The sequence below is a fragment of the Apostichopus japonicus genome, chromosome 11 (assembly GCF_037975245.1).
Source record: "Apostichopus japonicus isolate 1M-3 chromosome 11, ASM3797524v1, whole genome shotgun sequence".
Taxonomy (NCBI): domain Eukaryota; kingdom Metazoa; phylum Echinodermata; class Holothuroidea; order Aspidochirotida; family Stichopodidae; genus Apostichopus; species Apostichopus japonicus.
Genome location: NC_092571.1, coordinates 15,986,909 through 16,013,272, shown reverse-complemented (window position 1 = coordinate 16,013,272; position 26,364 = coordinate 15,986,909). Strand labels below are relative to the sequence as shown.

General features: G+C 37.4%; 1 protein-coding gene across 9 annotated transcripts in view; it reads left to right on the top strand.

Annotated features, from left to right (window-relative positions):
- LOC139975966 (zinc finger protein castor homolog 1-like) overlaps positions 1–26,364 on the top strand; it is a 116,477-nt gene that overhangs the window by 61,848 nt on the left and 28,265 nt on the right. For 7 of the 9 annotated variants that reach the window (XM_071984282.1, XM_071984284.1, XM_071984285.1 and 4 more), the window contains 4 exons: positions 8,571–9,776; positions 22,456–22,719; positions 24,106–24,168; positions 24,771–25,332. In XM_071984282.1, coding sequence (XP_071840383.1) covers positions 8,630–9,776; positions 22,456–22,719; positions 24,106–24,168; positions 24,771–25,332 — 2,036 coding nt within the window. In that variant the 5' untranslated portion in view covers positions 8,571–8,629. Of the gene's footprint in view, positions 1–3,069; positions 4,285–8,570; positions 9,777–22,455; positions 22,720–24,105; positions 24,169–24,770; positions 25,333–26,364 lie in introns of those variants that run through there. The other 2 variants (XM_071984279.1, XM_071984283.1) reach the window with 2 other exon arrangements.

The following is a 26,364-nucleotide window of genomic DNA, read 5'->3' as shown; positions in this document are numbered from 1 at the left end:
TACAGTGATGTGTGGAAATCATCCAACATTATAAGATTCTGCTATAAATTCCCAGGTAAGTGAGAAATACAATTTTTTATTTAAATTTTATTGTTTTTGCTGGCATATTTTGTCAAGGGTATCTTTTTGCTGGCAATTTCATCATCATGTGATTGGATGCTTAAATTATTCTATTTGTCTATTAATGTGCAGCAATGTATGGCAATGAAACACTTGAAAAGAATATTAATGATAGCTGAAGTTTTATAAAGCTTTTATTCCACCCACACTGCACAGTATATATGTTGCTTTGAATTCATGTGAACATAATCGATGCTAAAATTTGGAGGGTTGATACTTTTGTGTGTTTTGTCTAAACCGTTGCTTTATTGTTTAATGTGAGAAAAGTGTTTACAATGTTTTAGCTCTTTGGAGGGCTCTTATATGCTCAACTGGTTGTATCAGTATTGCAAAATTAATGCTAACATATATCTTCTCATAAAAGCTGCCACTATAATCTCCATGGTCCCCCTCCAACCTCCACCCCCATCCCAGATATTAATACATTTCTTCAAAGTGTATTTTTATTTGATACTTGCTCTCTGACAGACCAAGTTTCCTATTGTATGTACACAATTCTCTTATTTTGACATAAATGGGCTGATTATTATTGGGTGGGGGGGGGGGGGGAGAAGGGTAAAAATGGACACTGCAGAATCAGGTGAATTAATATTCAAATATGAGACTTAAGATCGAGACTAGGTCTAGTACTTTAAACTCACATTATCAGCTCCACCAGCTGTTTGATTTACTTTTTAATAATTGATTAACCAAGCAATCACTAGTTCAAAGAGTGCCTTACTCCTGGTACAAAGCAAGCTTACAAACAAGCTTATACCACTTTTTTTCTAAAGGAGGGGAGAAAGGGGGTGGGTGAGTGAGAAGAGGATGGGGGGGTTGGGTGGGCAAGAGGAAAGGATAGGCAAGAGGGGGTTGGAGGACACCTTGTCATGCATGAATCAGTGGCCGTGATTGGGTCACAGACCTGTAATAGATTTACATGTGTTCCTCAACACTGTTTCATATCTTCCCATTATCATGTCTGGATTTGATTGGTTTGTTGACAATTTTGTGCCAAAAATGCTTTGTTTGATTTAATAAAATTGATAACTTGGCTGCTTCTTAAGTAAACATAAAAATGAAACTTCATAAATGGCAAACTGATATGCATATATATATATATATATATATATATATATATATATATATATATATATATATATATATATATAAATGAAAATGGTAATATATAGATATATACACATATATTTACATATATTGTAAAGTATTGCCACGAAGGTTCCAGGGGGAGCGGAAAATTCCAATATATTTTCTAATACAGTACTCCTTATTTGTCAATTATGAGTCATATGTATTTCTCTGCACTTTTGTCCTATAATAACTATTTATACTGAGGTCAATGAGTGTGCTGCAGGTTATTGCTAGGTCAGATCATGGCTGCTCTGCAGTGTCGTCCCATCGGCCAGGCTTTTATGATTGTAATAGGTTTAAAACAGGCTAGGTAGGCAAGGAAGAGTATAGGTAAGGTGGAGAGGGGGAGAGGGATAGGGGGAGACAAGGTTTGGGGTCAAAAGACAGTTTTGACTAAAATATCCATGGAAAGGAATTATGGTGGACCTAAGCCATCCTAAGGGATATATAGTTATTTTCATTTCCCATGCCCTTGTTAAAAGAATTAATTGTCTAACTGATTTTTTTTCCTCCACACATATGCATAGGAAAATATTTGGCTTAACAACTATGAAACTGTTGGCACTATTTTGGAGTTTTATCCTCATTCTACAGTGTTAGAGCAAGCTCACAAGGATATTAAAGTCAATCATTGTTATTCTCCCATCATTCTTACCTCTCTCTCCCTCCCTCTTCTAACCCCACCTCATCCTCAGCCCTTATACATCCTGTCCTCTCCTCAAAAATACATCAAAATAGCAATGTCACTTTATAACCGCATTAAGAACTAAAGACCTATTGCCTGTTGATCCCTTTCCCTTCTCCTCACCTGCTCCATATTCTCCCTTTTTCCTTACTTCCCCTTCCCTGTCCTCTGTACCTTTTTTCTGCCCTGTCCCTGTTCCTCTCCATGTCCCTTTCTCCCACCCTTATCTCTTTCCCCTAATTCCCTTTCCCCTAACCTCCTCCCAACCCTTCTCCCAACGCCTTCCCCTAATCCCCCAGTGCCCTTTCTTCCTAACCCCTAATTCTCCTAATCCTTTTGTCTACTTCCATCTCTCCATTCATCCATTACCCTCTTCTTTCTTTCCATTAACTATTGTGCTAATTAGAAACATACAAAATCAAGTTTAAGAATTTCCCTCCACTGATTGGAATTTCCAAATTTCCAAATACAAAGCCCCCCCCCCTTAATTCCACACCAGACTCATCTCCTTTTCTCCCACCCTTATCTCTTTCCCCTAATTCCCTTTCCCCTAACCTCCTCCCAACCCCTTCTCCAAACGCCTTTCCCCTAATCCCCCCAGTGCTCTTTCTTCCCAACCCCTAATTCCCCTAATCCTTTTGTCTACTTCCATCTCTCCATTCATCCATTACCCTCTTCTTTCTTTCCATTAACTATTGTTCTAATTAGAAACTTACAATATCAAGTTTAAGAATTTCCCTCCACTGATTGGAATTTCAAAATTTCAAAATATCACCCCCCCCCCCCCTTAATCCCACACCGGGCTCAATATCACCTACCCCATCTCTACCATGATGTCTGTCAAATTCAAATTGTCTGATATTGAATCCCATTTCATCACATTCCTTTGCAAATCAGAAATTAATAAAACAAAATTTTTCCCCTCCTTAATCATTTACAAAAGCTAAATAGCTATTTAAAACAGCATTGGTAATTTTGAACTTATCGCAACCCTTTACCTTCCCACACTTCCTTCTTAAAGGACTATCAATGTACCAGATACTTCCTGTTTTAACTTACCAAATGTGGACAACAAAAAGCCATTGATTTTAGATGTGATGTGCTTCATATACCCTCTATTCTTTGAAGCTACATGTAAAGGCTCTTCCACTTTTTACCTAATAAGGTCAGGAAAAACTTTGACCACGATTACAACAAAAAAAACCACAAGAGGTTTTTTTTTCTCTGCTAATAGACTTGCTGATAGTCAAACAAACTTGTATTGTCTTTGGCTTTGTTGTTGACTGGCTCTCTCCCCCTTTTTTTATTTTTTATCTTTCTTTCTATCGACTGTGGATTGGATTTAATTACCAAGGAAAACAGACTAAGCATCAGAAAATTGGAGCTCATAAGTAAGGCTGCTGAGAGGAGGGGATAAAAGAAAGAAAAAAAAAAAGAAGAAAAAATGACAGTAATTTCAAAAATCTGCTCTGACTGATGAGAAGAGAGACTCTGTGAGCAAGAGGCCTGTCTCTTCAACTACATCTTTTTTTACAGAGTGGAGCTAAAAATACTGTTCTGTTGTGTGGAGATGGCTGCTTCTTAACTTCGATGCTCTTCTGTTATATTTTGACCAATCACCGTTATCTTGTCATTAGGCCATTTGGCATTTGAATGAAAAGGGGAGAGGAGAATTTACCGTGAATTACAGTTAGCCAAAAAAACAAAAGGAAAAAAAAACAGGAATAAAAAAACCGTTGGTACACACATTTATGCCTTCTTCAGCCCGCATGCGTACGTACACACATGCACCTTTTAAGCAATAAATTCCTAGCGGTGGAAACAGTAAATTGTTGAGATTCCAAATTCTCTTTTCCCCTTGACTATCTTGTTTTGACCAGTTTTGGGGCTCCAGGTTTTGTGTGGCTGGATATCACAAATTTGTTCCATTCGACTTGGAGTCAGGAATGCCTTGTCCTACGACGAAGGTCTAGACCCTGGCTACGCAGTAGTTTTACCAGCAGATTTTTTGCGATTGAAATGTCGTAGCAGGCCTTTCTCCGTAGGGAGGTTGTTACGTCAACGTGATATTGAGGGACTGGCTCATAAACTGATAATGATTTCGTAGGGAGGTCTAATTTCAGATCGGTCTTGGCTGGATCATCATCACGCTTATAGCGAATGAAAGATTTCATTAACAGGAATGAGAGTCATTGGATGACAACAGAATAATTTATTTTTTTGCCTCCTCTTGTCTTCGTACAAATAGTCGCCGACGGATTTTGGAAATACCGTGCTTTTTCTTTGGTGTTATTTTACTTGAACTTCTTGACTTAAATTTGTCGTGTTATATTTAAAATATTTGTAAGGTAAGTTCTTCTCCCTTTTGTTGAATAAACCTTTGTGTTACATAGGATTACTTTGTTTATATGTATGTTTATATACAGTATCCTCCTTTGTATCTAAGATTTACATTACTTTGCTATTACAATGCAAAGTTTTTCTCACTTTCACTTGGTATTGAATTAGGCAGGGAGTAATTTAGTGTTCAAAAACTTTATGTACTTAGTTTTGGAATGGCTCTGAACGCAATAAAATAAAATAATGTGGCTTCTATATCTTCAAAAGAAAAAAAAAATTGTTACACATCTATGGACATGCATAGCAATTTTTGACCGTCTTACAAAGCAAGTGATGAGGTAATGGATCAAATATGCCCAATAGGGTATGATTAATAAATGAAAAAAAAAATTGTTGCTGAATATTATTTAATATGAACTGATTCTAAGATATGAGTTTCATAGATTAGAATTTTTTTTTCTTTTGTTTGAATCAAGTAGCTTGGTGCTACAGTGAACATGAGTTTAACCAAAAATATTTTCAAATGAAAATTTCAACCTTGAAGGGAGATGTAACATAACTAGATTTCATATTTCTTGTAATTATTAAGCTACAATTAATTTAACCTTGGCATTTTGCATTTGTCTGTATATATATATTGAAACTAAGATGTAAATTTGCTGAATAAATCAAATTTACTGTCATTATAGAAGATAAAGGCTTAAGTATAAACTCTTCCCTTGGTTTTTAAAAAAAAAAAAACTTTTTGGTGTGTTCAATTTTCTACACAAAAAAAAGATTAAGATATGCTAGGAATGTGTGTTTGTGGTATAATTTAAATGGGTAACCTTTTGGCCTCAAATGTTGGTTTTCATTGTAAAAAGGATTTAATGAAAGAATTAGGGAGGGGTTAGTTTGGGGTGATCTTGATTTATTCTTGTCTGTAAATCTGGAGACCAAAAGAAAGAACAGATAATATGAGAACATTACTTAACCCTGACTTGGGGAAATATTTTTCCTGTAGTTTATAGGTCACAGAATTTTTAAGTAATTTTTTTTTTTTGGGGGTTGCTTTGCCATACTTTTGGACAGTTTCCAATGTTTCTGCTACTTTTGAATGAAAAAAAAAAAAATTATAATAATCTGAATGATGGAAAGATTTTTGTTACATTTAAATCACAATTGCTCTACAATTTACTTTCTGGTGGGTGTGGGAGGGGGGGAGGGGGATCCTACTTCTGTGTAAGCTGAAAGTTAAATATTTAAGCCTATTTCCCATTATATGTTCTGCTGATTCTCTTTCTCTCAATATGTCAGTGAAATACAGTTACCTCATTCCTTTCCTTATCTCCCAACCTGACCCATCCCCCACCCCCACCATAACCCGCTCATCATAATCCCACCAGTCCCATCCACCACATCCTTCCCCATCCACCATCATCCTCATCCACCATCGCCACCATCCTCCCGATCCACCATCCACCCTCCCCCCCCTTCCCCCAACTAGCTTCTTTAGCAAATGTAAACGTATATAACACAAAAATGATGCGTTATAAACTGTCACACTTTAAATTTAGGTTGTGTTTGTAGCTTAAATTTAGGCTTAATGTAAAAAGAAATATAATCAGTTTGTTTTTAACAGTTTTAATGGCAGATTCTAATATCTTCAATTTTATTTGAGTTTTAGTAGTTATTTTTTAGCATGAAAACATGTTTTTCATCTTCTAAATTCCTGCCAATTCCTGCCTAAATTCCTGCAAATCTAAATTCCTGCCAAAAATCTGCCAATTGGTACTTGATGACATCATCTAATTAGTACAGTCAACTCTTTTGATAGCAAAAACCCTTTATTTAGAAAGGTACCTGATTTAATCCAAACTGTCGTCAAATGTGTAATTTAACTGCTGGGTGGAGAATCTCTGAACAATATAACCTCAACAGTTACTTTAGGTCATATATCTTAGTATGAAACCAAAGAAACTTAGCAGCATAATTATGTAAATGTCATCTGCTATCCAGTATTTGTTCTTGCGTCATGTGTTGAAGAATTCCAAAGTTTTCTTTGAATCCCGGTAAAAGGGGGGTTTGTGAATATATTGGCCCTTTGTCCTAGGGTAAACAGGTAATAAGAAGCTCTTTATTTGCTGGCATGGTGTAAAAAACCATATGTACACATGAAATAAAAAGTCAGATAGTATAGTCTGTATATATATATATATATATATGAATATATATATATATATATATATATAGGGCCCGTGGTTCGAATCCCGGTGGAGGCTGAAAGTTTTTTCACTGTTCTTGATTTTCCAACTCATTACGATTTTCATTTATATATATTCATTTGCCTTTGTCGTTTACCTCCATTGCATTTATATATATATATATATATATATAGTTATATATTTATATAAATATAGTCCTACAAAAAGTCCCCATTTCCCCCAGAATATGCTAAACAGCCATAAATGGTTAAATTATGTCAAATTTGATATCACAGCAAGATTGTGGACTCATACATTGAGGAATGGTCTAATTCTTTCTTGACTGATTGTAAAAATTTCTTCGACTGAATCATCTCCCACCGCCTGATGATAAAGGTTCCCTCCCTCCCTCCCCCTCCCTTCCCTCCCTTCCCTCCCCCCACCAATTCATACCATCCCACCTCCCTTTTGCACATAAGCCTTACTATGTTTTGTTCTTTTATATAACAGTAGCTTTGTGTAACAATAAGCACTGCTATAATGTGGCATCCAGCCAATTTAGGTTTCTGTGCAACAATTAAAACAGATATACTTTGGAACACTTAAAACTCCACTGTATATGTTTTGTTTTTTTTAATTTTTTTTTTATCTGTCATCGATGTCTCTGACATGTCTGTTACAATGAGAAGCTCCTCTCTAAGTGTTTTGTATTAAGTTTGCAGCAAAAGTCATCAGAATTTTCCTTTTCCAGTAACTTTGGAAAACTTAAACAAATTTAAGGGCCGTAAGAGTTTTAACATAGCAAAATATGGACTAAAGATTGTCCCTGACAGTTTGTAACAACCCCATGAACCCCCCCCCCCCACCTACCTCTAAATAACAAGTATTTTATTTGCCTTTTTACAAGTTTGTCTCTAATGCTGTTTCTTTTCTTTCTTTCAATTCTCTGCCACTAAAGTTGACAGCCCCCCCCCCACCTTGCCTCCATGCCCTCCCACTCCTACTCCCACCACTAAATTACAAGCATTTTCAATTGACCCTTCACATGTCTATACCCTAATTTTTTGTTGTCTTTTTTTTTTGTCTTAATTCTTTTTTTAAATGTTGTCTCTAATGCTACTTAAAAGTGCTTAGGATTTAGAGAGCACAGAGTAAATCATAATGATTTCAAAGTTCCCTTTATGAAATTTTGAGGGACTTGAATTTTGTACTCGAGATCAACTGCCGTGTTGACCTTTAACACGATATGAATTGAAAGACAATAGAAAACAATCTGTGACTGAAATGACTGAATCCCCCCTCAAAACACTCAATAATGCTTACAGATGCACATTGAGTTTTATATTTCTTCCTTGTTTTAAATTCTATTTTGTTCAGTGTTTCATTAATCAGTATTAATTGAGGAGAGTTTTTGTTTTGTTTCAGGTAACCAAATAATTGCTTTGTGGAAAATGTGGTTTTGAGGTTCTCACAGAATTGTCCCAAATAATTAAATGAAACCAGAAGTAAATCGCAGCCTTCAAGGGTGGCACTCTGTTCTCGTTATAGCTACTCGTTATTATTTTAATTTTTTTGTTCCCTCCCCCCCACGTGTAATACCTAAAAAGCTGGTCTTGTACTTTTGAAGTTTGAAAAATGTTTGTTCGTTCCCAGGTGAATGTATCTATTAATGAGTATTAATTGTTAATATGACTTTGCAACTTAAACAATGCTGTTCATGCATTCATCATAATGGAGGTGACTTGGTAATTTTCATTTTTTATTCAATGTCTTTTCTCCCATTTTAGCCATTTTGTTTTAGAGCATTGCAATTGAAACTGGTACACTACCACCACTTTAAAAACAGTAGTGACTTCATGGTTTGCCTTGAGGATGCTAATTTACCTCCCCCTCCACCCTCCCCCCCCCCAAAGAAATTTTTGCTGCAGAGGACTGACGAATTGGCTGCCCTAAGAGCTTTATAGTGAGCAGCTCTACTAGCATTGTTAAATGTTCTCCCCCCCCCCAAGCTTTATTTGATATTCCGAGTGAAAACACAAGTATTTTTTAGTCAATTACTGAATTGATACATTTCTCTAATACATCGCTTACTTCTTCTTCTTTCGTCACAGGTTCAGAGACGTGATGCGAGCCAGGGAATCAGAAAACAGATAGAAACCAATGCAGCTGAATGAGCAAGATGTCAAAGACTAAAGTCAAACTGGACGCTATCTGCGCCAAGTTGAAGAAGAGCTTGGCCCAGCCTGGCGACTCAGATGGAGGAGCCCAGGTCGAACAGGACCCTGGACAGCTGGAAGAGCAACAGGATCTCGCTGAAAGTCTTTCTGAAAATGCGACAAAAGTAGATTCTGAGGAGACGGACGTCACCATGAATGGCGATGAGAAGGGGGAGAGGTTTCAGAACAGTCTGGTCGGGACAGAGGTTAATGGAGTCGAGGACGGAGGGACAGATAGCATACCCTCATCCAGGGCTAGTACACCCACACAATGCAATAATAACTCCACCCCTACCAGGACCCTGACCGGGGCCAGCCGCCGCAAATCCAAGAAGAAAGTGTCCCGCGTGGAACCGACCGATTTTGAGACGGAGCAGAGAGGTCCGTTGGCTCTGTCAGAAAATGTTGATTATCTCTCTGCGGATAAACTTGAAGAGAACAGTTGTAAAACTTCCATATCTGACTTTTCTACTCGGGGAGATCACATAAACTCTCCTACTATGCACAGATCCAACGGTTACGGCGACCGGTCGTCACCGATGGAAGAGATTCCCCAGGACCTATCCGTACACACGGTGCACCACAGGAAAGCTCACAAGGGCACCGGCGGTTCTCGTAAACCCAACAAAAGGTACGCGAGAGACTCCTACGACCCGTTGGCCATCGCAAACTTTGCCGAAAGGAGTAACGGGCACGAGGAATCTGATCTACTGATCGATGAAGGCGAAGATAAGGAGCAGGAGAAGGGGGAGGAGGAGGAGGAAACTGGCAATGATACAGAAGTACACGGTGATGCAATGGCCAAGCGCGAGGAACCGTACCCATCGGAGCCAGAGGACCTCAGCATGCCAAAGGCCATTCCCCATCAGCAGAAGGAACGTGAAAGCCCCACGGAGGGCACCGAGATCCCCCGGGACAGGGTGAATGGATTTGGGGCCGTAGTATCTCTGAACAACAACAACAAGGACAAAGCAATGTACGACACGGCAGCCGTCAGAGAGTATGCGGCAAACACCATGAAGGAGTTCCTCGGGATGTACGGGTACGAAGACGAACACAGAGGGGAGAGGGATGACGTAAGATTGGACAACTTCGCATTTGGTAAGTTTGAGATTTACCTAGATGATTCCCTCTTCATCAATTACTCTGCATTTTATATGCTTATGTTTTCTTGTTTTTTTGTTTTTCTTTCAAAAAGCCTTGATTTTTTGTTTTAGACCCCTCCCCCCTCTCTCTTATGCCATTGATAATCCTCTTCCCTTCATTTGACCCTTCCCTCTACCCTTCCCTCTACCCTTCCCTCTACCCTTCCCTCTACCCTTCCCTCTTATCTATCTGTCTTAACCTGCTTCCAGCTGAACCAGCTTCCCGAACAAAGTCAACAAACTGTGGTTGTCTCTTTGCCCCCCTCCCCCTTCCCCCGCATCTCCATTCCAACTTTGAAATGTCAGTGTTCTTTTTCAATATCAGCAGGAAATGACAGTTTGCGAACTTTTAGCCGAAATTGTACAACGTTTTGTAATTGCTTCTAATAGTCTACTACCCTTGGCTATTGAATATTTCAGCACAAAAGTTAAGCCCAAAACAAAATTGTTCATGTCATCTGAAAAACTTGTCAAGATTGATTATTTTTTAACAAAAAGCCATAAAATTTGTATCAAAACACCATTGTGCAAGGTTTTCATTTATACTTTCTGTTTGAGAAAGGCTGTGGAGGTGTTGAATTACTTTGTCTTCTCTAAGAACATTCACCAATCTTTTCCTCTTTTTTTTTCCGGGTCAATGAACACAGTGTAATACCTGACTCATCAAAGTAACAAAAACATTTCTGTGTCCCTTTTTTTTCCATTTTTTAATTAATTTTCTGTCGACTATTATAAGGCAACCTTTTGTATTAAAGGTGCTTTGCAAAGTTAACAGAAAACCCACAAAATGTGGAAATTTGGCAAGGTAGAACTTGCAGGTGTTTTGTAATAGTATTCCGGTTCCTTGAATCACTATCATAGGTTAAGTGGTATTTGGGTGATAACTTTTGTCTCAATTTCACCCACAAAATTGTCATATATTTATATGTGTAATGGATATCTTGCAATCTAATATAGAGATGTTCCTCTCTGTGTATAAATATTATATTCCACTGTTCTTAAAAGATGACTTTTATTGCAAAGAAACACTTCATTTGGATATGTTGGTTAGACTGTTCAAAAAAACTGAGCCTACTGTCAAGTCCATTGCAGGTTGTACTTATATCACTTTTTAATTTTTTGAGATATGACCCTTTAACTAGAGCTTTAGTTAATTAATTAATAGTGACCAGAGTATCAATCCATAGATGATTAGGTGAGTTAATTCCTTAGTTATATACCACACAAGAACTCCCCTGTTGCGATACGTATCTCATCTTTCCCGTAAAGATTCAGAAAAAGATTATCACCAGATTGCCATAATTTTCAAAAAGGAAGCTTCCAAGTAGTTGAGCATCCAGACTTAGTACAACGGCATGAGTACAAGCACTAGTAGATTTCCCGTCGTCTGTATGAGTAAAAATCAAAATAAAATAAAACTGCTAGCAAACTGCTTATCCACTAAAGAGCCTGTGTAAGAGCCTGTGTAAAAGTAAGTTGGCCTGACGTTTCGATCCAAGCAGGATCTTCTTCAAAGGCTAAAAGAAGATCCTGCTAGGATCGAAACTTCAGGCCAACTTACTTTTACACAGTCTGTATGAGTACACGGCCCTCAGTGTGATTTTGAGTACTTCGTCATGCACGAGTGTCCATATACTAGGTTTCCAAATTGGCCGAAACTAATTGACGGGCTCTATAAGTTGCTGATTCTCTCCAAAGATTATTCCATCCAATTTGCACTTTTACAGTGTCTCACTAGCCTTGTTACAGTCCACGTCTGAATTTAGCAAAACGATTTTGTGATTTTTTCTGTGAAGGAACAAAAGGGTGACCACTCTCTGCTTCCGTAGCATATATATGTTAGGAAATAATTTGAATCTGATGGTTTCACAGAGCCACCGTACAATGCATGTCCATTCTCCATGTTGTGTACATGTGTGCATTCCAGGATATCTAGTGCGAGTACATACGTACTGTTTTTTAAAGTCGATCGAAATGAAATTTAACAAGCTAGACGGCGAAATGGTCATTAAAAGGTTTTTCATATAACTTGTGTTAAATATTCTGTCCATTCCACTTCAGACCGTTTAAATACATTTTAAAAGAAGGTTGTCTTTTGATGTGACCTAGAGGAGTCCTTAAGTTTTAAAAATGGTACTCTTGTCAGTACACTCATAGACTCTTGTGGAGTGCCTTGAGTGTACACTAGTTATGGGGGCCTTAAAAGTGTTAGTGTACAAGAATGTGTATATTCTGAACTTAAACGACTTAAACCCTCCTGCCTAGTCCTGCGTCATCAAATTTGCATACAGTTTTGAATCCATGCTGAAAGTTGACATCTTTGTGAATAATTTACAATATTACAGAATCTAAAAAAAAAAAAATAAAAAAAAAAAATAATAGAAAACTGATTAAGAAATTTGTTTATTCATCAATAATTGATGTAGACAAGTTTTCTGCAGGAATTAACTTTTTATGATGACTACATGACCTCAACATCAGAAACAGGATTTCAGTAAATTTGGCTTTTAAAATAAATATATAAAAAACCGATTGGGGAGTTGTGAATTTTCAAAAGGCAAATTGAAGTCTTTTGGAAAAATGCTTCCATAAAATTTCACCTCCCTTATTAGATCTGTCTGTATGTCCTGAATATTAAATTACACTTAACTCTGCCTGTGAAAATTCATTATTTTAGTTGGCTACTTTCTGCAGTACCATAATAACGTGTTTAGGCCCATTTAATCGCTATTAAACCAATTGTTGTTCCATTCAAACGTTCAGTACAATAACAGTCAAATGTACAGTCAAAATTGATCGTTCTGCTCACGAAGGCAACAAAGCCTGTACGGCTAATTGAAAACACCCCCCAATCTGGGATCTTGTTTCGATAATTTGTTTTCCCCGTTTAATTTTTTTATGACCTGTTTTGAGAGTAGGCCAAGGCTAATTGTATCTCTCTCCCCCTTAGAAACTATATATGGATATATACATGTACATATTCCTATTGTGAATGATTTCTAAAGTCCCGGCGTTTAATCTGTCTGAATCACATCCAGTTCGCTATCGGCCATTTTCAGCCTAAATTGCTCAAAATGACCCGATTCCTGTCAGAGGAAGAGCTAGTCCTCGATCTTGATTAATGCTGTGATTTCAATTTCCTTCATTACAAAGCCATCTTAAGCTTATTTAGAAAGGGAGACCAAATTTGCTCGTTACCGCACAGATCGCAGAACCATATCTAGCAGGAAGCGACAGTTTTTGTCAGACTTTTTGCTGTTTTTTATCTCCACGTTCTTTAAGCCATGCTTCCTTCCTCCTGGTTTTGTGACTTTGTTATTTTTTTCTTCTTCCTTGCATCTAAAAGATTAGAGACAAAAGAAAAAATGTTGATCTGCTTTTTTCTGGCCGATGATGCTAGTTCTGAGTCACCGAGGTTGTTTTTTTTTTATAATGGTTTTCACCTGGGTGCCGTCAAAGAGATATCATTTTGAGTCATGTTATATATATAAAAAAAAAAAGTAGGTGGGGAAGAAAAAAAAAGTTAACATACAGTAGATTTTAAAAGCTTGGGACTTTGATTGGTTACATATCAAATTTTTTGGCAAAAGGACAATTTGTAGGCAGTTGACTGCAGATGTGCTTGATAATGTGGCATATGTTAATAACTATGTTATAAAATCATAACATGTTATGCCAGCATATCTGAGTGAATGTGGTAAATTTGCGCAATGCAGCCCTGGAATAATTTATCGGGTATGGACATGCACAATGCTATAAGAAATGATCAAAGTCCTAAGATGTAAAGTAGTTTTTCAATTTTTTTTAAAGATAGAAAACCACAAAACCCCTTTAAACTACTATGTAGCACGAAGTTTGAACAGAGAATTATTCCCTATTTGTGATTGCATAGCCAAAATAACACGGTGACAAACATACATGGTGACCATCGGCAGTTAGGACAGTGAAAAGAAAGGAACCTTCTTCCCCCCTCCCCCTCCTCCTCCCCCCTCAGTGGAGCTTCTTAAAGGCCAGCCCACCACTTGATGACCAACTACAAGAAGAAATAAACAAACCACGTCTATTAACAAACTAACATATATTACAGGAGTCAGTCTGGTATTATGATAAGTCTAAAGAAGAATAACCTGTAAAGTAATGAAAAGTTGGTTTGATAATGGCATCTTATGTAAAATGAACAGTTTTAGTAACATTAACATTCCCAACTCATTCCATAGGATCATAATTTTTGTGATAACAATGTAATAGCTGCCCTACCTGCTATAATCCCCCCAATAGCCTTCTCTACCTCCCCATCCCCCTCTCCCTTCCCCCATGAATCAATCATTCAACATCTATGTCCATCCTTCCCTCCCCAAAACACCCAAGCCCTTACCATCCTCCACAGCACCCATGCCCATCTTATCCTTCTTCCCACAGCACCCATGCCTATTTTACCCTCCCCCCCACAGCACGACCATTAAACCATCGGGTAGTTTATAGGATTGTTGGCAAAACTTGCTTAAAAACCTGTAGTCTTTTGCTTTTTATCTTCAGCATTTTTCAATCTCCCAAAAACCCCAAAAGATTTTCCTCTCCATGCATTTTCACCTTCAAATTAAACTGCTACTTAATTTAAAGCTTCGGAAACTCGAGGCTTCCCACCCCCTAAACTACCCACGGAGAGCGCTCGTCAATGGCATCCGTTCACGTGCACGAGGAAGTGGTAGATTTTGACTTGCTTTAGCCTGGAGTCATGTAAGTGGTTATAAACATATATATATATATACATATGTAGATAATGTTGTTAATTAGGGCGACTAGAAAAATGGAATAAAATTTCCATATGGCAACGGGAAAAAAAAAACACAGTGATAGGATAAACCTGGGCGATGGCCATAAATAAACAATGATTGCCGGCCGCATGTGGACCGTAAAAATTGGTACAGAATCTTTTGATAACAAATTCCGTTGCGACTTGTCGGCGTTTCTGTCCGACTCGTTGACGGCATATGTTAACTCTTGCAGAGTCTGGTGGGTTCGTTTGGTGTTGGATAAAAATGTTAGGTTAATAGTGCGTAAGATTTAATGAGGCTGACATAGGAGAGGCAGCAGGCGGAATCATCCCTCTCAAGTTCACTTTTTTTTTTTTGTTATGTCTAGCTGAGAGGACGGTGCCGTCCCTGATTGGTCGGAGGTGTGAAAGTGGTCGGAGAATAATCTTTTTCGGGTTATTTTTGACATATGTTTAATAATTGTTTGTGGCTTTGTCACTTGAACTGTTTCCATTCAGGTTAATGAATTTTTTTTTAAGGAAAGTGATATCTGCTTAAATGGTTATAGATGACAAAAAAGTTTTAAAAAAAAATCATATTAAACAAATTAATTTATATTCTGAAGGCCGACCGACCGACCGACTGGAATTTTGAAGATTGAAAACAGTCGTTATAAAAGTTTGACCTCTTTTAATAGAGATGAAGTTGAACTCCGAAAGAGAGTTCTGCTAAGCTAGGTTAAACAAGCAGAAAAACACGAAAAATTAGAAACATTGCAAGGCATACTCTATCTGTTGTAAATTATTCAAACTGTACATGCTACATGTTAAATTTGGAAGCAGTCCTTTCCCCAAACAAATACATAATTCTCCCCCCCCACCTCCTCCTCCACCCACCCCCGCCCCCTTACCATACCATCCTTCATCTTGCCACTCCTTTCCATACATGATTAGATTCTTTCTATATTTCTTTTGTCTAATACAGCTTTCTTGAATGTGAATATGTAGAATTTAACTCACTAATTTGCATCAAGTTTACCATTTTTGTCGAGCTTTCACATCTAATATATATGTACGTCCATCCTGCCTTGGTTTTCCATACAATGGGAAGCTACTGTAAAAAAAAAAAAAACCCATTCCATACAATTTTGCCCAATTTTGTCGCCCATATATACCTCTATGAAACTATCATCAGTGTTTAAGCTGTTAATGACACACAAGTCCTAAAGAAACAAGAGCTCTCATATCATCATTTATCAAATGATAAATTATCGTTTCATTTTCTGGACTATTATTTGTGGCGTGAAACTTGAACATTTAAAAGTTACACAGCTTTAAGTGTATTGTAAATGAAATAATGATATATGTCAAAGCCTTCTCTCCCTTTTCCCTTTTTCTTTTCGTTTTTTATTCTGTTTTCTTTGCGTTTTTTTTTCCGAGCAGTTTGTCATGAATCTTTTAATTGTTTAATTTTTATGTGATGTATAATTACTTTCAACAGAGAGAAGGAAGTGAATGTCATATGTAGGTTTTCTTTTTCTTTCTTTCTTTATTTCTGTCTTTCCTCTCTCATCCGAGCACTCACCGTAGAGAATTCTGTTCCTTATCGAACGGACATAGTTATCTTCGTTTTCACGGGCTAGGGAGAATCCCTCATCAGTCTTAATAAACACAAAGTTCAAAATACACAATTTACAGATCACAATGAATACAACAGCTATCTATAGTGTTTATTATTGTTGGATGATCTAACCTAATTGCATTAGAGATCTTTCAATCTCTTTTGCAATCCCGTTAAATTACACAGGCCGTTCACGATTCCCGTTAAATCGGACTTTGTGGAAGTCTGGAGAGGAAATAGAGAAAAGGACTAGGGTTTATTCTTTTTTTTTTGTTTACGTGCCACTGTCCACAAAGTTTTCAGGTCGTTTTCTAGCTCTAATCACTGCAGTTTGATTGAGCCGATTTGTGGAACTTCCTGCTCCGCCATTTTTCATGGTGAAGACTATAAATGAATATAACCCCACTGTGGTCAAGTCTATATCAAGATTATTGAGAAAAAACTACCCATTTTTTTTTTTTTAAATAATGGACTATCGATCCTTTTGTCAAATTTGTTATTTAGCAAGCATTATTTTGAATGATTGAATAACAAGTTGGACAAAACAGTCAGCCTGAGAATTTTGAATGAGCTTTACATGACTTTTCCATGATTGTTGAATTACTGTACTGAGTGATAATTGGAAAGACAAAGGGGAAAAAAGTGTAGGTTGTCATAGTATGAATGTAATTGCATTCAAGTTCGTAAAAAAAAAGTGAGAAAGTGAGTGCAAAGTACAGCAAACAGACCAGAGCTCATGGCCTTGAGGGCCATCGCATTGAGCTAACACTCAGCACAGTGCTATTAAAGTGACGGCTATGAATAACAGCTGCCTTAAGGAGGTGGAGGGGGGGGGGATGTTTCCCCTGACATTCAAAGTCAAATTTACATTAACTAGGGTATGAAATCCCACATCCGGATAGTGTGCATCCTTTATTTCAAATATCCCTATTTTTTTTTTTATTCACCCTTTTCTTTTTTTTCTTCTTTTTTTAAAGTTTTGTAAGGTTTCCTATGTCTTATATCAGTGACATAATTGACATTACCATGGTAACTGAACTTTGCACAGTGGAATATGATATTGCTTTGTACCTAAACAAGAAAAAAAAAAAGAGTTTTGGTCAAGCCTCACAGCTCAGAATACATGCTGTGTATTCACAATCGCAATAGAATTTTTTGCCAGTGTGTCACATGACAGGGAGAGACAAAGTAATATTTTTAATGGACAGAGAGCCTTTTCAAAAAATAATGTTTGCCCTGATAACAACACAGACCAAGTGACCAACTTCAGGGTGGCAGAGAAAGGGGCACTGTCCCACCCCCTTCTCCCAGTTTTGTGGAAGACATCAAAAAAGCCCTTTTTCAAAAGTCACAAGTGCCTCTTATTAATGAAAATACAGTAGTATAGTGGGTTATATTCTCTCCCTTATCACATCCCTCCAACCCCCCCCCCCGCCCCCACACAAAGACAGATCTATATCAAGTTTTAAGAAATAAATGAATAGGGAATTGCCAACCCTGATCTGTAAAGTTTGAAACATTTACTTAAAATGCTACTCTCTTGCCTGTCAACCATCTACTCATGCACTTTCCCACCGAAAATAATCATTTGCATGGATAGGGTTGGGAAGAGGAGGAGGGGGAGGGGGAAGTGAGAGGGGGGAGCAGGTTGATAGGAATAATCTTGGCTAGACGCAAAAAGGCAAAAAGATTTGTTATTGATTCCATGCTGCAAACTCACAGGTACCCGCCCAATCACACTTTTGTCATCAGTACTCTTTGCTGAAATACAGGCTGAGTCGCATAAATTTCTTTGTAGTCTGCAATCAATGTTCTCTCACATCCACCATTATCCAGTTTTTACCATATATTAACCACACACAAACTTATTGCCAGGCTCATTATTAAAACAGAGAATAAGAGAATCCTTAGAGACAGAATTGACTATATGGGAGTACCAAATATTACCAAATATGGTATTTTGAGCCATCTTTTGTGAGTCCTTCGGGGATCTCACGCCCAGAGATTGGAGATCCCAATTTAAATTTGACCTCACCAGGGTATCCTGACCCTCTTGTAAGCTTTGCCATGTCATGGTCTCAAGCTGTGAGATGGGGAGGGAAATTTTCTTCTAAGTCCCCTAGTTTTTTTTATAGGTTAACAGTGATTTTAATCTGCAAGATAATTAACGAAATAGCTTAGATAATTGGAATGCTATAATTATGCTCAGTTTTGTTGTTCATCCATGGATGTTACAGGTTCTTTGTTTTATTTTTTAAGGTGTGTCTTTGATTTGATCACAGACAAAGGGAAAGAGGATGTAGTCATGTGATCATTATTTGAAAGCAGGAAACTAACAAACCTTAAAACTTACTTTTCTTTTCTTCTCAATTGTTTAAAAAAAAAACACTTTAAAAAAAAGGCTGGTTATTGTTTCAACAATTAATTTATTAGCATCCAGACAATGCCATGGATAGCTTTAATTTCCAAACCCAGTAACAGTCTTTATCATGTATGGCTAGAATTGCTATATAGTAAACAGTTGATTTGGGGAGGGGAGGGGGTGGGGGTCTCTTTTTCAGTCCTAAAGTAAAGCTGAATGACGGCTTTCAACATGTTAGGCCGTACTACACTTTATTCCTCATTCATTATTAAAGTAACATAAATTAATTCAAGAATTTTCAGTATATATACATGAAGCTAACGGGAAAAAAATATGTTTATTTCTGCGGTCTTCCTTTCGCAAACTCTTGTTCAACTATTTCTCCAACTAATTTTTGGAATATGAGTCATAAATGTACCCATTACGGAACGATTGTTCCCCCCCCCCCCCTCCACCATAAAAGTTCGCTTGAATAGGCTGCATCCCTTGATATGGACGCTCGTCCCCAATCAATATGCCTTAACATTAATTATCACGGAGAATATCATTCTCAATTCTAGGAGCTATTAGATCCTTAATTTCATCCATATCGTCAAACATTTTGATAGAAAATAAAGGACCTCATCTCAAAATTAAACGGCGACAATTGCAAGTCATCAGTCTCGTTGCTGATACAAATTAATTTTTACCCATCTCAATATTCCACTCCAGTCAGCCGTCATCACGAAGATAAAAATAATATCAAATTTCTTTCCTCTTCCCCCTTGTCTCCATGGGAATTGGTTCTTTAAGGCATCTTGCCTTTTTTGTCCAGAGACAGAAATTTGAAGAATTTACACTGCGAGACTGACTCATTGGGGCAAACGGTTTCTACTTCATCTTCTTCCTCTTTCTTTACTTCAGCCAATTTGACTTGGTTGTTTCTCAAATGAACTGCAAATTTGCCCAAGCGACCCCGGCTTGAAAATATTTGAACTATCTCTGGCATTAAAACGTTGATATGAAGGGGGGGGGGGAAAGAAAAAAAGAAGCAGGGAAGGTTGATATTTTGGGTCGGTATAATGGCATTTTTGGCCTTTTAGGAAAATTGGATTAAAAAGCCCCCGGCAGGATTTGTTTTTTCCTTATTTGTGCAAATTAGGCGACGGTTAAGAAGGTGCGAAAGTATTATGAGGTCTGTTTGGGTGAGATTAAGAGCTGTGTTTGAGGAAATTGAAATTTCACAGAGAAGAAGAAAAAGTGGAGGGTTGCGTGTAAGCTAAAGAGTGTTTCTCCCGGGGGAGAGAATAAGGGTAGAATCAGACCACGTCAACATTTTATGAGATCTTAATAACTCGCTGGAAGCCAAACATGAGATGAGATGAAGAGTAAATTTGGGAAATTGGGCAGACATGAAAAAGTAAAAAGTGTTTTTTTTTTTACTTTTTTTTTTTTTCATTTCATTCCTCTTTCTATTCTCTCAACTCTTACAAACTGGCCTTGAATTTTACAAAGGGAAATATTAAGGTTGTTACATGAAAATGCAAGATTATCAACATGTTTTATCCTTCGAGAGGATGGCCGTCAAAGGCATATATATATATATACACACACATATATATACATATATATATACATATATATACATATATCGTAATATATATATATATATGTATATATATATATATATATATATATATATCGTAATATATATATAGGAGAAAGGAACAGAACTGCGAACTAAAAAAGTTCAATGAGGTGGTGGTAGTTCAATATTGGTGATTTGAATTTGTTCAAGGCTAAGTAGACTGTTGGTTTTGAATTTTTATCAGTCTGGTATATTTGACTTTGTGCTTAATAGCGAAAACTCCCCCAATGGCATTTTGGTGTGCTAGTGATTTAATAGTTCATTGTTATGAAAAGTGCTGGAATCGGTTAGAAAGGGTCACATTGTAACAGAGACTCTCACACAGAAGTTGGTTGTATACTTATATTGTCATCTTTCGAAAATAACAGTTGGATGTGAATTGTATCTCTTTCCTAATCGGTATGCAAATATGCAAGCAAGTTTTATTCGACAAGCTAAACTGCACTTGAAAGGTTGGGGGTGAGGGGGGTGGCTGGGGGAGAGAGAGGGGTGGTGAAAATGTCACCCCCCAAAAAATATGCAACATTGAGTGTGAACTTACTAGCACTTTCATAGCAAATGTCGGCGAATATTTCGCAAATCAAATTGTGGTCTGAAGTTGTAATTGTTGATAAGTTATCGGCCAATAATATCAGTTGATTTGATATAACTTTAAGTGAACAATGCAGTAGTTGAACAAGGGCTTTCTGGAAAACATTTCTTTTGAGGAAAAAAAAAGAAGTCTGTCTCCATACTTGTTTGCATGCATCCACCCTATTTTTGTGTGAGTCTGTTGGAAAGTAAAAATAGGGGTAAAAATTAAAGTCTTGAAATATCTGTGACCATGCAGTCATCTGCCCTAAGTTTCTATTAATTAAGACAAGTAATTAAATTTGCTTGGATATATGGTGAAAACATCGCATAAATTTATACCACATGTAATCAATGTTATTTGCACTGTGTTTGGAATGTGTTAGAACTACATTAATTGGGCAGTGAGTGACTAACTGTAGGCTTTCAGATATTCTGTATTCTTAAAGAGGAAATGCTTGCAAAAGTTCCTGGGTAATAGCTACAGTAAGTTTTGTCGCTAATGTAAAGATAAAAATTTTAGGGGTATTTCCCACTTTTTTCTTACTTTTGAGTTTTGAATAGGTTTCTACTCTGAGGCGTAATATTTCTTTTGCTGTGAACTTTTGACTTTTGTCGCGAATAAGTTTAACTTTGGGTTATATGAGTCAGGTATTGTGATGCAGCCAAATATAGCGTTTTACTTTTTGTTAAAACCAGGGTAAAATGTTCACCACAAGGTCAAAAACCAAACAAAAAACTTAAACAAAAAGAAGCTTAAACAAAAAGAAGGAAATTAAATTATCAAATACGTCATTTAACTTTGAAATCCTATTGACTATTTCTATGATTGTAAAATAGGGTGACGATTTCCTTTTTGCAGTTGTTTGCCCAAGTTGACCACTTTTAGAGTCAATGCTGATTGGCATTCGCAGAATTTTCCTGCGACCTGTTTTTCACTTTTTCGTACAAAGGTTTTCATTATCAAAGAGTCATATGATATTGTTGTAAATATATCCCAATTAATTTTATTTTCATCACCAAAAAATGGCCAAGCAATTTTACCCACCAGTGTTCAGCACAAATGAATGCAATCTAATCACGGCTTCAATCCTCTCTTGGATCAACACCCCCCCCCCCCCTCCACCCTCTACTCCCTTTCACTATTTCGGCCCTGTTCCCTAATATCTAGGAATCATCATCCTTCCTTCCCTTGACCTCTTTTTACTACAATAACTAACCTGAATTGTTCCCAGGACAAGTTAGTATAGCCTCCTCCTTCTCTATCTACATTGGTTTGACCGATGAAAGTTAATCAGGAGGACAAAATATTGTCCTCAAAATATGCCAAGAAAGCCAAACATTATATAAATCTAATAAATGTAATCTTTTTCCTTGTTATCATTTGATTTGATTGATTTATCGATTGATGGATCGATTGATTGATTGATTGATTTTTAAACCAAACTTTGTCTAATTCAGCCCTTCCTAATATCTAAGAATCAACTTGATAGAAGGAACTTACAGGGAATTACAAATATTGTACCTTTGGAATTTGTGTTTTGCTTACCTTAGTTAAGATTCATTGAGATTTCTTTGACCCTGTTTTTAAAACTCATTTTATTGTTTGCCTATACAGGTACAACCAGTTAAAGGTGGAATTTAAATTCTCATTTGCCACCTGACGATCTACTTAATCCATCTTTTTCATTCTGTATCACAGGGCAACTGACTCAGGAAAATTTAAAAGCCCACCCGAAACGGCCCGTGGACGCTTTCAGGGCCCGTTTGGAACAAGAAATTCGAGCCAACCCACCAAAGCTGGATGGCCGGCTTCACGATGAACTCCAGCCGCAGTTTATGCACATGAAATTACAAAAGAGGACCTCCAGTGGCAAGAGAAAATTGGGCCTTCACAATGGATCACAGACTTTTGTTAAAAAGATGAATTTACATGTGAAAGGGCCGGATAAAGGGCTCAGTGAAGGTAGGCCAAACAATTTTTAGTAATTAATAGCAGGGAACAAAACTTGGGCAGTTATTATATTTCAAAGATGTTCACTTCTCATTCTTATCAAAGAACTAAAAGTTATAATGGGAAAAAGAAAACATGAAATTCCTCATTTCTATAAATAATGTCAATGCAAATAATTTATTAACACTGACTGACATTTGCACTTTTAGGTTCCTCAAATTTTTGGTCAGGTATTCGCTTGACAGAATTTCATAATATCAAGGGTGTAAAAAAGTGACTTTCAGATTAATTTACTGCCTTAATTAATGTCTGAATCAGGAAAGAAAATATTGAATTAGGAATAAAGAAATTTGAATTCATAAGGAAAAGGAATTGGCAGCCAAGAAATTCTGGACGGTATAGTCCCATTCCATTGTCAGTCACACCCAGCGATTTAGCATACCTGTGCAGTTCCGTTCATATGAAGGATATCACATTTCAAAATACCTACAGTGCACAAAGTTTTGTCATCTGTTGACTTAGAGCAAGGGTGTCAACAGGCTGTCTTTCGGCATATTTGTTAATGTTAACTAGATCAATATTTGGCTGAATTCTTGCAAGAAAATATTTGTTTGGTTTTCTTGTTATAATTGTATAATTTCTCTGGGCTTGAGATTTTTTACATGTCGTTTCTTGTTTTGTTTTTTGTTTTGTTTTGATAATCATCCTAAACAAATGAAATTAATTCAGCAGCACAATCAAACTTTTGATTGCAAAGATTGAGACTGTTCTTCTGCATCTCGGTTGCATGACTTCTATTGCACTATCAGCTTGTTTGCTTTCAGAAGGGACAGAATGGGAGAGGGCAAAGAGGTGGGGGGGGGGGGGGTGGGGGATGTGGCTAGAGCTGGAGTAGAGTGGAATGGCCATGGGGGAAACTAAAGACAGATTGATCAGACACATGTCTTGTATGGTTCTTGCAGTATTAACATCATTGTTTTCAATCTTTAGATTGAATATTTTCCTTCTTCTTTTTCATTTGTAGTTTATTTAGATTGTTTATTTGCATGTGTTAATGAGTTTAGTAGTAAAGCAGGCAAAGTGGGTTGTTTGGAGAGTGAAGATAAGAGACCAAAAGACAACAAAAGGTGGAAATCTCCTTCCTCCCTCCCTCCCTCCTCCATCAATTTTACCTCTCTCTCTCATCATCAAATCCGATACTTGGATGAACAAAAGCAAAGAAAACGAACAACAGGTTTCCAACTTAGAATACAAGTCTGGTACATGAATAACTAGCTGAAAGTCCCACTGAACAAATGGTTACAACAAGTAACATCCCAAACAGAACCCCAGACAAAGAGAGCTTACTAGTGGTCGAAATAGGCTAAAAAAGTCATGACAATTAATTTCTCTTTTCAGAAGAACAAGAGAGATCAAACAGATTTTCAAAGTATGATTACTTTATCCAGAAACTGGAAGCAGGTTAGTGGCCTCTGTAATTACTGCAGTCTTCCCCCTTGTAGAGGAGAAAGAGATGAGTTACCATATGAGAGTAACAGGGAGGGGGGAGGAGAGGGGAAAGGGAGGAAAGGGGGAAGGGATGGGGAGTGGGATGGGTTACTATAATAGATTACACTTTATATAGAAACTGTTGTTAGTTTAGGACCCAGAAATTAAATACAAAACTTTTGCATCCCTTCATCTTTTTTTGTCGAATGCTGAACGTTGTGATTTCTATAAGAGGTGGCAGGGAGGGAAGGAGAGGGCCAAGGGACAAAAAGGAACAGACTCAGCTGGGAGTTGTTCTTGATTGAATTTAACCAGCAGAAGACTGGCAACTTGCCAGTGGTCTTCAGTAATTATGTTTGTGCCTTCACTTACATACTAACAAACATTTCCTCCCTCCAAACATGACTGCTTCTAGTTGTGGACATTTGAACCTAAAGCCTCTTTCTTTGTGTTTGAAAGGGGTACGGGGGGTTGGGGAGGAGAAGGAGGAGGAGGAGGAGGCCAAAGTTTCACTGGTATCTGCTAAAGCGATTTTGATGTCTATGTCGGTCTTTGATTCCACTGTTTTTCTACAGGGGAGAGTATATCCCACGACATCCCTAACACCAGGATATCCAAGTACGACAGCTACATCCACCAACTGAATCAGGGAAACTCTATCGAGAAGGTCATCGGCAAACGAGAGATGGAGAACCAGAAGACCCTCGACGACATCAACCTCCACCTCAAGCAGAAACTGTCCAGCCCTAACGGATCGCGAGGTAGCTCCCCCGGGGACAGGGGTTCCAGACTGCACCATGGAGGAGGAGGACAGGACTTTGATTCACCAGGGGTCAGCCTGGCCCAGAACTTACTGCCCGGATCCCCGTACCCGCTTCTCACGTCCATCCCCGGCCTGCATCCTCTGCCGCCGATGATGGCGGGGCCGTTGACCGCGCTCAACTTGAGCAACCGGATGGAGTTGGGAGCCGGTCCGCAGTCTGGTTCGTTACCGAGGACCAGCGCAGAGTCTTCCAGTAAACCATTAGAATCGTCTCCGTCAGGTCTGTTCAAGAGGAGCATGATTGCAGGCGGAGCGGACGAGGCCGAAATCTTCGGTAGCGAACCGGTCAAAGGATTTAGCAAGTATATTGCCAGGTAGGGTGTTACCTTCATTTTTATTTTCATTTTGCTATTTTTTTGCATTTGTTTTTTGATACTGTCTTCCTTTCTGTATTTTTTCTTCGTTTTTTCTTTGTTTGGTAAATTTCAAATAATAGAACAGTGTCTTTTATAAGTGTCATCTTCCGAAATTTGCTTAATTGTTCTACATTTTTCTACGTTAGCAACATTATGTCTTTGATCTTTGTGGAAGACTTCCCTCCACTTTGTACTTTTGTGGAAAAACAAGTTAATAAATAAATAAATCTTTGTGATCTGATTAATAATTCATCAGAACACAAACTTCATTTGTTTGGAATATGTATTGGTTTTTAGATTTTTATTGTTGTTGTAACTACGGCCGGGTTTAGACAGATGGATCAATATGTAGATCGCAGCTCGGCACACAAAAGTACTTTTGGATAAGAGCTGGGCACACTAGAAATCTGGTGCTGCATGGCAAAGATTAACAAAGGGAGAGAGGAGTTCAATTGCATTCGAAAATACAAATGTAGTTTTCATTTCCTTCTGAAAAACTTTCCCAGGTTTTATATAATCAGATCTAATCTTCAAATTGAGTAGATTATTAACAAAATATAAAGTCATGACATTGTTCAGATATTGAACTTGGAGGTTAAGAGGCTCTCTTTTGTTTTCTAATATTTTTTTAATTGTTTTTCTTTTTTCATTTATAGTGCCCCTTTTGTTTTGATGTGTAATTTTTTTTTTTTTTTGATTTAACAAAAATTCTTCTAGCAGTGTCACACTTTCAGTTTTATCTTTAAATAATAAAAATCTACAAACATTGGCCTCCCCGCTTTCGTTTTTTTTTTTTTTTTTTTCTCGTTTTAGAAACCAAAATCAATGTAAAAGGATAATCAAAGACAATATTTCCTAACATCGGACTATAATTTAAGTTTTACGGCATTATCAATAGATAAGTTCTATTGTTTTGAGAATGTAATCATAATCGTAATTAATAAGTAAGATTTTTGAATAAACTCAGAGCTTGATGAAAGCACTTGTTTG